This window comes from Pseudorca crassidens, chromosome 4, assembly GCF_039906515.1.
Source record: "Pseudorca crassidens isolate mPseCra1 chromosome 4, mPseCra1.hap1, whole genome shotgun sequence".
NCBI lineage: Eukaryota > Metazoa > Chordata > Mammalia > Artiodactyla > Delphinidae > Pseudorca > Pseudorca crassidens.
This window is the reverse complement of record NC_090299.1, coordinates 138,397,473-138,411,258: the sequence shown is the minus strand read 5'-3', so window position 1 is coordinate 138,411,258 and position 13,786 is coordinate 138,397,473. Positions and strand designations below refer to the sequence as shown.

The following is a 13,786-nucleotide window of genomic DNA, read 5'->3' as shown; positions in this document are numbered from 1 at the left end:
TGAATGTTTAATTAAAACTTATAGACGATCATTTAAAGATTTAAAGTAGGAGAGTGACATAAAATTTGTATTTCCAGAAGCTTATTCTGCTGTCAATGTAGATGACAGTTGCAGAGGAGGCTGGAGTTAGGGAGACTCTTGAGGAGGCTGTTGCATTTAATAAAGGTCAGAATTGAGAACTGGAAGTAGCACGAATGTAACAAGGAAAGGATAGATGCACAAGATGCTAGTCAGATGGAATCTACAGAACTTACAGTACTTTCTGATTAACATGGGCGGTAGCAAGGCATTTACTAAAAGAAAAATTTATAATCATTCTAGGGCTTCTGGCTTAGATGGGTTCCCTGCCATTAACTGCAATAGAGACTAAAATGAAAGGAAAGGAACAGAGTAAATTGGACTTTGGAAATGATAAATTTGAGGTATTTATTGTATATCCAAGCGCACATGCTTTGTTTTCCTTTGGATAAAGGGAGAGAGGATTTGGGGCGCGTCTGTGTGGTAGGAAATGAAACCTTGGATTTCGATCAGATCTCCCAGGCACAGGGCCAGATCTCTTGTTACACCCTATTCTAAAAATCTACCCCTTGAGAAATAAATAGTTCCCCAGAGACAACGATACACACACAGCCCTGGAGTCATATTCCTTGTCCTTGCAGTCAATCCCAAATCTGAGTCTTCTCTTCACAGTCAGTCACGAGGATCCTTGGACATATAATATAAGTAAAAATAGCAATTCTTTATTGTTCTCATAACTAGAAGTAAATAATCCAAGTACATTTTTAATCTAATGGAGTCACAGTAATAACAGTCATTATTTTTGTTTTTCTAATTTGGAGTTTACTGTAAATTGGCTATCAAATGCTCTTCATTAGTTTCTCCTCATAAAGCCTATATGCCAACATAACATCATAAATTCAGCTTATAGCAGCATACCTGAAAACCTGCTCTTGATATTTAACTGTAAAGCCAATCATTTTAATGTATTTACTTGGCAGCTTTGTTGGGAACTTTAGCATTTTTCGAGCCATATCTTAAATTCCCATTCCTATTCCACCCATTCTCTGTCTTCTCCTGGGTTATTGGTCTTGAGAAATTCTATGAATTGTGCTTTAACTTCTCCTCTCCCTATAGCATTGTAGCACAGCTTCTTGATTTACTCTTCTTTCAAGTTTCTCTGACCCAATTGCCCAGTTTTCTTTTTCTTTCTGTCCCTGGCAGTTTCATAACGAAGCTGCTCCTTGCCACCAGGAGGTCAGGTGGGGTGTGGACATAGGACTGCAGAGACAGAATGAGTGCTTGCAGAACTGCAAGGGCTACTCTAATGGATATGACTCCTGCCATAGCTCCACAGATATTATTTTAGAGTAGCAACTGCCCTTCATGTATGGGTCCTTCAAAATTCAAGGACTGCCAGCTGCCTATAATTTGTAGGCATACTCAAACGCTTTTATGACTGCACCTAAATGTGAAGGGGGAGAAAGAAGTGGAATTGATTCCTGCAAATATTTAAAATGGGTATAGTTCCAATGTCAGTAGTAGTATGGCTAAAGATAATGAAAAGTCTGCCTTTTTTTTTTTTTAGGACTCCTGATCACAACACATGATTTCTTTTTACAAGCAGTCATTCATTTAGACCTGCAAACACCACCACTGACGCCTTCTTAATGCTCTCTTAAAATCATTTCAGCAGTGCTCACAGATATCTGTGAACATGTTTAGTTCACAGATACACATTGTGAGATGCAGTAGAATGCCAGTGTAGAAAGCATATATGAAATGAGGCTGAAACTTTGTAATTGTTTATTGGATAGTGGCATTTTAATGAAAAGCAGTATTTGGCCCTTTATGTTTTCATGACAAACGAAAGAAGATAATTCCCAGCTGTTTAAGTTCTAAACCTATATATAAATCCACATGCTAGCAAGTAAATAGAATTCCTTTTCGATTTTTCTAAATTGTAAATCAGATTTATGTGAAAAACCAGATTATATTTTCCCTTTTATTTCTCTGACAATAGTATTAAAAAAATACTATTCCCAAATCTTGATTCATCTTATTATAATTGTTTTCCCAGTTCCCTGGATTGTAATCCATGGAAACTCATCAGAGTGCAAGAGTCTTGTATTGCTTTGTTTTCTTTTTTTCCCTGTGCCCCTGACATTCAGCTCTGATGTTAAGCCATTTTTTTAGTTATAGTTAAAGTGAGACGTGCCTGGGTGATTTGCAGTTAACTGCTCGCCTCCACACACACAAATGCCTCAGCTTCACATCTAATCATGATTCATCCCTCATGCCAGATTCTTGCTGTCATCCTAGCACCAGCAGATGGTGGGACAAGACCCCTGGGGCAGTCAACCCCAGTGTCCTACCGTTGTAGCAGTGGTCAGAAAAGGAAGAATTTTAACATGGCAAACAGTTCAGTTCTTTTGACTTCTTGCTAGAAAGAATAATAATGATAATAATAATTAACAGAAACTTGGTGTCAGATTTTCAGGTGGTACCTTAAAAATGTATTTTTTAATCCAAGAAACAAAGTAAAAGTGAAAAGCCACATTGTATTTTATAAATGCGCTTGCTGAAAGGACAGCTCCTGTGTTTATGTTCTGTCATGTGTACTTTACATTTGTAATAATCTGAATTGTGAGAAACCAGTGAGTAGCAGCGTACAGAAAGACAAATTTCATTTACTTATGCTTAAGTAAGTTTTCTGTTCTAAAAAATAACACCAGTGGTTGCCAGGTGATACACATGTTGAATTGTTAGTGTAGTAGAATCTGAATTTGCTCTTCATGCTCTATGATTATTGGTGACTTTAGACAAGTTTACTTTATCTTTCTGGGCTTCTGTTTCTTCACCTAATAAAAAGCGCTGTTTTAAAGTATCTCCAAAATATCCTTTTTTATTACAGTACATAAAATGTAAGAAAACCAAAATAGTATTAGCTGTATTAAAGTGTACTAGGCTTATGGAAAAGGAAATGCATGGAGTTTCAACATTGACTAATTTTGATTACTTGATCTTTTGTACTAATGTCATATATAAACATGCACATATACCCAAGTAACTGCAGTAATTGCAAAGAAATGTTTTTAAGATAACAAATCCATGGAACTTTTACAATTTTCAATTTTTACAAATTTATAAATAATTTTCCATATAATTTTCTATTGCTTCAGCCATTCAACAATTCCAGCGTCTTCTGATAATGTTAAGAGTGTTATACCTCTTTAACCCAGAATCTTGGCTAGTCCTGGGTTACACAGAACATTGCTTTTTAACTTTTTGACCAGAATCTACGATTAGTGGTACATTTTACATTCAGTAAGCACACACATACAGTTACATGTGCATGTGTTTCACTCAGTGTTTTACCTTACTGTCCGCAAAAGAATTTTTTTCTATTCTTTTGTTGTTGTTGTGGATATTGTTGATTCTATTTCTCTTTTTAAGAAATTGCTGGTCCTTGCTCACCAGATTGATTTCAGGGTTCTTAATGGATTGGGACCCACAGTTTGAAAAACACTGAGCTAAACAATCAGCGCTTACTATATGAAGAGATTGTGTTTTTTTGCGGTACGCGGGCCTCTCACTGTTGTGGCTTCTCCCGTTGCGGAGCACAGGCTCCGGACGCGCAGGCTCAGCGGCCATGGCTCACGGGCCTAGCCACTCCGCGGCATGTGGGATCTTCCCAGACTGGGGCACGAACCCGCGTCCCCTGCATCGGCAGGCGGACTCTCAACCACTGCGCCACCAGGGAAGCCCTAATCAGCGCTTACTATAAAGAAATAGATAATTTTTTGTAGACTTTCTCAAATTATTAAAAATGATTCCCTACTCTCTGTTGATCAGAGCAGCTGCCATTTACTTAACAAGAAATCGTTAGCGTTCTCTTGTTTGTTTGTATAACCAAAGGATGTAAAGGATATAGAGGAGCTACACATAGAAATAAATTTAAATAGAATGTCTTAATGAGCCTTATAGCTCCCTGTTTTTAAACAATGCCATTCCTCTTCGTTGTTAAGAGCCAAATAGTGATTTTAAATTTTGTTTCCTTGAGCTTGTCTTTATTTCCATCATCATTCCAGGTGTTCCTGTTTTTTATTTTAATAGGTCATGCTTTTTACATGAAGCAGCTTGATTTCATACAAAGGCTCTTTATTTGTATTTTAACAAAGATGGAAAGAAAAGGAAAGAAGTAGGTCTTCTTGAATTTCTATATCACCATATAGAGTTCTAAATACCATGGCCTTATTGCTGTTGACTGTTTCCCTTTCTCATTAGTGGTGGTTTGAATAAGCTGTGTGAGAAACATAGTAATCATACGGAACTGAATAGTCTCTTCTATCACTCCATATAAAATGATACGAGGTGAGTTTTTAGCACATTTAGTTGCCACTTATTTTTTTAATTGCTGAAGCATTACAGGTAATCATAGAATTCACATGTATTAATAACACACTGTTAGAGAATTCAGAAGGGAAGTAGAAAGTAAAGCATTCCTACTCTGAATAGACAGTGTTGGAAATAACATTGAGAAGTAAATTTGGTATGCAAATGGTATATTCAGAAAGGATTCCTTTATAATCTGTAGATTTAGAAAAGATTGTATTAGAAAGTGTTTTGCATAGATAAAAACTGAACATAAAAGCAGCTTGTGGAACTGAAGGTAATTTTATATAAATATACACATTTTGATATATAATGAACTGTTTCTATTATGGATGGTGAAAATTCTTAAAGAAAGAATTTATTGTAAATGAAGTTGTCAGTGTTAGTGTTGAAGATGTTCACTGAAGCTCTTTGTATGTATCTCTTTCAGATATGGAAACAAGTGAAAAAATCCAAGGAAGTGGAATACTTCAACTGTTTGCAAGTCTGTTGGTTCCACAGTCTTCCTGCACAGCCAAAGTAGCTAACATCATAGCAGAAATAGCCAAAAATGGTGAGGTTTTCCTCAAGAACTTTTCTGCTGGGAACATCTTCAGTTTTACACCCTACCTGTCAGTATGTTTTATTAATTTATGTTTTAATTTTGTAGATTAGACCTTTTTACTTTCTTTCTGTTTTTCTTTTCTTTGACTTTTTTCACGTAATGAAATGTTGTTTAAAATGACTATCATTATAGTCATTCTATTCGTACATTTCCCATTTGCTATTCCATTCCTTCAGAGTAGAATTAAAGAACAGCACTGCTAGTCCTGTACCTGTATCATTTATTGCTTTGGTTACAGGATTCTTGAGCTGCCACTGAGTCATTCGTCTTCATTGTCACAGGAGAGCTTACCCTTTTTCAGTGTATACGTTGGTTTGTGTTATATCCAGATATACTCACTGTTTTTTTCTTTTTAGTCTGACCTACTGACGTTGGCACTTGACTGCAACAGTGTAGTCGGAATACATACTGGTTTCTGAATTCATCTTCATGAGAAACATTTATTTCTTAGGTTTCCATGTAATGACAGCAAAGCATAGATTATAAAATAGCCGTCCCATTATATATGGTTTATATCCAGTGAGAGGGGATTCTTTGGAAGAATTATTTTGTAGCAGAAATATTTGTGTATGATTTTAGTTTAGTCAATTTGAGAAAAACACTGACTTCTTAAAGCAGTTTTTAAGCAAAAGGGGAGGCCATGCTAAATGTAATACCATTAGTATGCCTCAGTTTGTCAAAGTTTGATATTATTTTTAGTTCTTTTATTTTAGTAAGTTGCATATATTATACTTTAAAAAAAGAAACTTTAAAATTCTGGCTTCAGTTTTACACAATTTTATACATTGTGGAATCACTGTGGCAGGTGGCATTGTAAAGTATGTTTTTAGCCCAGTAAAACAACTTGTTCATATGTGTGTTACCAGAAAGAATTGCCATGAAATTTTTTCATTTGTTTAGAGGTGCTCAAAATATCTTTCCAAATTCCAATATTGGTAAATCATTTTTTGGTTGTTAATGAAAACTGACCATCTATTGTTTGTATGTACATCTAAGCTATTGTAATTTATAATCATTATGCTGTGCTCTGGAGTTGAGCTGGTCATAAATGTTCAGAGATTCCTAGTGGTCTGGAGCATTTAGTGTACTTCAAGAAGATTTGAACTGCTCTGAATAGATAGGGATCACCTTGGGACAACAAAGAACTCCTGAAGCAGATCTAGTTTGAAAATGAAACCCCTTCAGATATTGTTTGTTAACTTAGAGCAACCACTATCTAAATCTTCTTAGATGCAAAGCAGCTTGATTTTTAAGATCAAGTAATTTATTTTTAACTTCATTAGAAACACAGTATAGTTTCCAGAAATCAATTTTTATCTTAAAACTTTTTTTCTTAAGAATGAGCACACACACATAACATAGATTGAGAAATTTTGAATAGATTTTTTTTTTGAAATGGCTTGCCATTCCTATATGATCTTATTACTTAATAGTATCAATCCTTATAATACTTGGTCACAGTTGCATGATAACTCTGCTGCTAGAGGTTGCTTCTAGTTACACTCTAGTAGATGACAACTATGTTTTAAAGACATAATTTATAGCATTTATACTTTTAATCAGAGGCTTGTTAAGGGCATGCCACTAATCCCTACTGGTTAAAATAAATGGGATCCATTTAAATGGTTGTTTACTGCTTAATCGTCACATTGTTTCTTTTTTAAGTGACTGGCTGAGAAAGTGGATTAGAGTCTTTCTTTTTAAATAAATATCTTCAGAAATGCAACATGACCCAACAGAGATATTAACTAGCCTTATATTTCTTCTGGTTAGAAACTTGACAATGAAAGAAGATTGTGTGAACCGGAGAAAAAAAGAAATTGGAAGTTGATCTGTTCATCGTCACTCTGCTGTGCACGTTATATAATAATAGAAGAGAAGTGTTAGCATATACTTGTTAGATTTGGATTAATTATAAAATATAATTATGGTTAAATTTGTACATACAAAAGGAACTCTCTAAATATTAGCGTACCTGACTATGTGCTGATGTTCAAAATCCAGAGTATTAGTAAGAAGTTCCAGGGGCAAGTTTAACGTGGGAGCATAGCTATGACCATAAATTGCAGTAAAAGATTTTGATATCTTTTAAATAAAGTGTTCCCCTGTATAACAGATTTAAGATGGATTTGAGGCAAAGGAAAAATAAGTAAAAGAGGAAGTATCTGAATATTTCTTCCTTTTTAGAATTGTACTCTCAGAGTGTCTAATAATAATAATAACAACAACAACAACAAATTTCTGAAACGAGGTACTGTTATGTGTCTACAATGCTGATAACTGAAGTTGAAAATGTGTGAAAGCAAACAAAACCTTTACATCTTATTCCCCTCCTCCATCTCCTCCCCCCCTCCCCCCTCCACCTTCCTCCTCTTATAACATCCAGGTATAAGAAGATAGTGATAAATTAGGTATAATGAAAGTTAATGAAAAATTCTTTTGGTTTATGGTAGAGACTATCAGCAAAGAAAAATATGACCCCACTCATTTTTGTGTACTTATTTCATGAAGTATTTAGTAGGGTTGTAATGGTACTTTTAGACAGAAATGTATTCTTCAGATAGTAAGCCATCTTAAACATTTTCATATTATATATTTATTTTATTAAGGGAGGTTTTTTATGTAATTGAGAATCTTTATATTTTTAATTAAATATGTTCTTCTTTTCAGAATTTATGCGAATTCCATGTGTGGATGCAGGATTAATTTCACCACTGGTGCAGCTGCTAAATAGCAAAGACCAGGAAGTGCTGCTTCAAACTGGCAGGGCTCTAGGAAACATATGTTACGATAGCCGTAAGTGTTGAAATAGCAATGGTACACTTATAAACTTTTGTTTAAGAATTACGATTTTCATAATAATTCTGCTTTTAGTGTTAGCACTGTCTTTTCTAGGCTAAGACATTAATGTGAGCCAGTATGACTTAGCTCTGCTTATGTAGCTGAATCGATGGAAATTCGGGCCATAGTATTCTTTTATCTAAGACTTATCTGAAATGAATTCTTTTTCTCATATCACAAATGATATTTTCAGAGGAAAATAAGTCATTTTCTAAGAATTGGAGCTTTTAATTTTAGGGAAAAAATATATCTTTTCAATTAGGTTTTATTGAAGTACCATCTCTGCATGAGAATACTTCTGAACACATTTTTTAGTTTCTAAGTCTGTCCAAATACATTTTTAATTACTTGCAATTCAGTAAAGCCATTCATAAAAACCATTATCTTCTCAAGAGCTAGATTGGCCTATTGCATCTTGCATTGATTCCATTCCTATTTGTCATAACGTCATTGTCATCCTCACCACTTTATATAATATACTGTTCTACTAGGCAAAGAGAAAGCAAGAACTTGGGTATGGGTATAGATATTGCAAAATTTTTACATTTTCTACTTTTCCTTCCCACGTATATGCAAACAAAATACAGAAAAAAATCTTGAGTATATTCAGTTTAATTAGGCTTATCCTGATTTTCCTTAGATTTCTGAGACAAAAACACATTTTTTAACATTCACCTTTAAAGTCTCCTAAGAATTTAGTTCTATTTATACAACTAGGATAACTTTTATTGTTTATTTTCCCCATTGAGTTTATGTACAAAAATCATAGATAGCTCTTTTATAATACACAGTGTTTCAAAAAGTGATTTGTGCATATAAGCCAGACAAAATAAAGTCATAAACATATTTATTTATAATAAAAGAAAGAAGCAGAAAAAAAGATTGAAACTACAGCTTTCAGTTATAACTTCTCTGTAGCAGTGGTGGTAAGACTAGCCTCATTTATTCTTTCCTTTTTCTGGAATATTATATATTATATCTGAGGACACGGGATGTCTTTTAATGTGAATTTTAATGGGAGAATTTCAGTCCCTAATGCTGCTTATAAATTTACCTATCTGTGCCTTCATTCCAATTCTTACTATCCTAGGGTATTAGCTTTGTTTATAAAATCCTAGTGCTCTATGTTTATAACTTGCATTTTCATATTTAGGATTTTTATTAAACACTATAGCTTCTAACGTTAGCTTTCAAGAATGAATGTGTATTTTATATGATTAATTTTAACAATGTATATTTAATAGACCCCTGCAGAGTAATAGGCAAAGATTGATGGCAAGTATTTGGAGAGTATAGTCATTACTCTTTTTATTCTTATCTTCTGTGTTTATTACTAGAATTTAAGGCTATCAAAAGTATTCTTTAATCTTTGTTCAGTTTAGATATTCTTGAATTATGCGTTGTTTGAACATCATAGGAATTATCTGTTTTGAGTACTTTTGTCCTAGAGTTTCACTTAATATTGGCACAATGGAAGAAATACCCATAGTGATCTATTGTCTCATCTTGCTATGATTTTTATGGGCACAGAGTAATTTTATTTCCTGTATACACTAAAGAACCTTGAAGTTAGTGTAATAAATGTCTAGTTAATAAGTATCATTTTGATGAAACTGAAGTCCATTATTATGCTGTTTATCGTATCCATTTACTCTGTATACAGTATAAAGTCTGTGGATATGCTTTAGGCTATGAAGTTAATTTTTTGTTTCATTTATTCGTGACTATAACCACTTTATTCTCATTCAGTTCAATGAAAATTATGGTTAAATAGAAAATTAAGCATACTGAATACAGACTTTTTATACATTTAAACCTTGTTTAAGGAAAATGAAGTTAGTAATCTTAAAAATGAATAAATATAAGAAGTGATTTATTACTGTAAATCATGTGGTAAAAATGTGTTCATTGTGCCATGCTGTCTTAAGCATATAATTTCCATAATACTGTATGCTTTCTTATCCTTTTATTTGAAATTAAATCTATGTCAGTTTATGAGTGATTTCTCCAGAATAGTTGTAGGAAGAGTACAGCACCTTTATTTTAATTACAAGAATGATATCAAAGTCTATAAATGTGATGCTGTGTGGTTGATTTTTTAATTTACTTGAAATGCAGTGACATATTATGACAAGCAGGAGTTTGAAAGAACCCAGAAATTAGATTTCTCTCTTTAAAAAGTATTGAATAACTTCTATTTTAATTAATTAATTAACCTTCTTCCCTCTTAAGAATGTAATGCTTCATTCCTAACGGAGAATAGAAAACTACAAATGACAGCCTTGTACATACAAGGAATCTTCTTCTTACAGATAACATGTGTTTTAAAATTCACGTTTGTATTTTATTAAACTTACCCATAGGACTAATCAGTTTATTCTTGTTTTATAAATGTATTCCAAATGAATAATTTTTTAGTGTGGGTTTATTCAGAATTTTATTGGGCTTACAACAGATAGTAAAGTCAACGTATACATAAAGTAGCATGGGAATTCAGTATTAGAGATAAATATGTGAGAAATTTGTGCATATTTTATAGATTTTTATTTTGATACTTAAAACGTAAGGCAATTTGCCAGCATGTCAGTTAACAGTTCTTTTTGAAAGGAGAGCTCTAACTGTAGAAAGAATTACACTTACCACGAAATTCATGGAAATCTTTTGAAAAAAGTAGGTCAGATTTCAGATTTCCCAGCTTTGACAGTGCCCATTTTAGGGAACTCTTCCTAATGGAAGGAAACTGTCTTATATATCCTAACATCAGGTAATAGACTGATATAACTGCTAAATGGGACAGGATGAGGCTTTGTTGCTGATGAACTTTTTGAATCCCACCCAGTCTCTCTCTTGCATATAGAGATGAAAGCATCAGCGAGTGGGAACAGTTTTCATTTAAAATGCCTGGTCTTTTTTCTGTGCTTCCAGAGAGCTGCCAAGGCATTTATGGATTTCTCTTTCGAAGTATCCAGACTTCTGATATAAGCAACATTTTAACTCTTTGCCCTTTAACTTCTCCAAAATAATTCTTTTTATAAGAAGTTTGACATCTTTTAGATCAAAGAAGAGAGAAAAATTATATTTCAATTTGGAAAGAAGTCAGCAAAGCTGTGATGGGATATGCTAGGGGATATGATTTTAGATAACGTAGTACTACATCTCAGCAGTGCATACATTTGGCCTGTTTAATTACACATTTCTCTCAAAGGTGATATGGAAAAAAATGAGCCCCTTTTTCTCCTTACCTGGCCATTTTTGTGGTATTCTCTTCTTTTAATGATTAGTTTTGTTTATATAACTGTGCACATTTAAAATTGCTTATATAATTAAATGGTCTTACAGTATCGAAGAGCTTCATGTTAAATCCCCCCCCCCATGTTTATAATTCGTAGGGATAAATTGGTGACTGGAGACTGAGCTTTCTCTGTTTGTAGATGGTACTGCTTGAGGTCAGGAAATAATTGATATCAGAAATACTGGTCAAGTCGTTTAGTGGAGGCTAAAAGAAAATGATTGCATGAAATTAAATATTTGTGCCTTTTTGTATACCAGAGAAAGAATAATATAGAATTCAAATTAATTAAAATTAAACAAATATACCTCTTTACAGAAATGAAATTAGTGCTTTTGATTATGTAATTAGTCCTATTATTAGAAAGATGCACACTTAAGAAGCTTGTGTGACATGCTGTCTTACATGATATAAAGGAAATTGAATTCTTGCTCACTAATGAAGAAATAAATCTACCAAAATGAGGTGGTAATCAGGCTTGCCAAAGCCATTGTTTATGAGGTAAACTAAATATTGTTTATTTCAATGACTTCAAGAAGTGTAAAAATGAAAGGATGCCCAAGTACATGCATGGACCTATTTATATATTAGTGATTCTAACTGTGCTACACTATTTTTAATGTAAGGGATGAAGAAAAAGTTTATTATTCTGACTGCAAACGCTGAAAAAGAATTAGCAATAATTCTGTAATATTTCATAATGTAAGTTGGTTAGATAAGAATAATACAGACATGCTTTGAAATTGCCTAAGTAGTCAGAATATGTTTGCAGCAGTTATATTAAACACAGAACTATTTATATCTTACATTTAAAATGTTTGTTTCAGTGATATAAATTAGGTTAAGTGTTTGATTATGTTATTAAAGAGTTTGCAGGTCTGTAGATTTGTCCTACTTCTTTTAGTATTCAATTTTAGAGTAGAATAGAATTATCAACCAATAAGTATAAAAATAAGATTCTTCAGCTTTTACTAATCTGTTGTAATTTTTAATAAATTTATTATCAGAGTACATCATGTATATAAGAATAAACAACTGTATGCAACTGCTTTTAGAGACAGTAAATATGGCTATTATCACATGAAAATCCTCTCTTGTAAAGATTTCCTACGTATATAGTAGTTGGAAATAGATGTTGTTTTGTAACCCTATCATAAGCTCTATAAAAGGTTCCTGCCATTAAAGAGCTTTTAATATGGTGGAGAAAATAAAATGCACAAAGGAACACAACTTATGGACAATTACAGAGTACACACTTAATATGTGGTTTTTGATCAGAATGAAAATAAATGGGTGATGGGAGTAGTATTTGGAGCCATTTTTTAGAAATTAAGCAAATGGTGCATTGCTTATAAAATATAGTTTATTTTTAAATTAATAAAATTATAAATAAGTAAAATTTTAGTAAGCTCTCTGGAAGGCAAATATTACAGATTGATAAGATTTCCAGATCTACCATTTACTAAATTATCATTTAATCTTTCTGAATTTTAGTTTCCTCATTGGAAAAGTGGACTGTTGTATGGATTAAATAAGGTTATATATAGATGTACAATATAAATTATGAACTGCTAGGCAAAGGAAATACGTAGCATTTATGTATGATCATTTGTCTTACTCAGTTTGGGCTGCTATATTAAAATACCATAGACTGAGTGGCTTAAACAACCAACATTTATTTCTCACAGTTTCGGAGGCTGGGAAATCCACCCCAGATCAAAGCAGTAGTAGATTCAGTATCTGGTGAGGACACTCCTTGTTTGCCCACAGCCTTCTTATTGTATCTTCACAGAGAGAGGAGAGCTAGAGGAAGCAAGCTCTCCTGTCTCTTCATTGAGGGTTCTACCTGCATGACCTAATTACCTTCTAATGTCATAACATCAGGGGTTAGAATATCAACATATGAATTTTAGGTAGACACAAACATTCATTCTATAACATTATTGTTTCTAAAAAGTATGCTGTGACATAATGCAATGCATACACTAATGTACTCAGGATATACTTTTTTAAAGTATAAAGGACAGAATCCATATAAGGAGAGGCAAAGATAAATCTAGTAAGAGTCAGGGATAATATACTTACCATAATGAGCACTAATTTAATTTGAGCATCTCAGTTGCCAAGGTGAAAAACTTGATATGCTATGTAATTTTTATTTTATGCTAAGGAGAAATTTTGTAGCTCTTCAGTTAAACAAAAAACTGTTGAGACAAATTCTAGACGAGATTTATCATCAGGATATCATTAGCTTCTTAGATGATTCTGTATACATTCCTCTTAAAATCTGCAAAAGATATTGGTTTGCATTAGACAGTATCTTCAATAACGGTTCTAAAAAATTGCTCAAATAGTCTCCATATGATTGTTTCTTACACCACATCTTTAACAGAATCCAAGAAATAATACGGAGTACTTTAGCAAACGTAGTTCTATTTGGACAGTATAGCCCAAATGTGTTGTTTTTTGGTAGTTGAACTTGATTCAAGCATACAGCTTAAAATTTTCAAGAAGTTTTGACTTGAATATATTTCCTAGTTTATTTTAAACCAAAATACAGTTCTACTTTGCATTCGTTATACCTGCTCAATTTCTGTGTTGTGTAATGTATCCAAGTTCTATTTTCTGAGACCAAAAAATATAATTATCTTTTATTTTTA

The 13,786-nt window shown here is 33.0% G+C and overlaps 1 protein-coding gene across 5 annotated transcripts in view; it reads left to right on the top strand.

Moving 5' to 3' along the window:
- Window positions 1-13,786, top strand: part of RAP1GDS1 (Rap1 GTPase-GDP dissociation stimulator 1) — a 258,664-nt gene that overhangs the window by 156,548 nt on the left and 88,330 nt on the right. For all 5 annotated transcript variants that reach the window (XM_067736915.1, XM_067736914.1, XM_067736911.1 and 2 more), the window contains exons 3-4: window positions 4,823-4,945; window positions 7,667-7,792. In XM_067736915.1, the coding sequence (XP_067593016.1) occupies window positions 4,825-4,945; window positions 7,667-7,792 (247 nt within the window). In that variant the 5' untranslated portion in view covers window positions 4,823-4,824. The remainder of the gene's footprint in view (window positions 1-4,822; window positions 4,946-7,666; window positions 7,793-13,786) is intronic.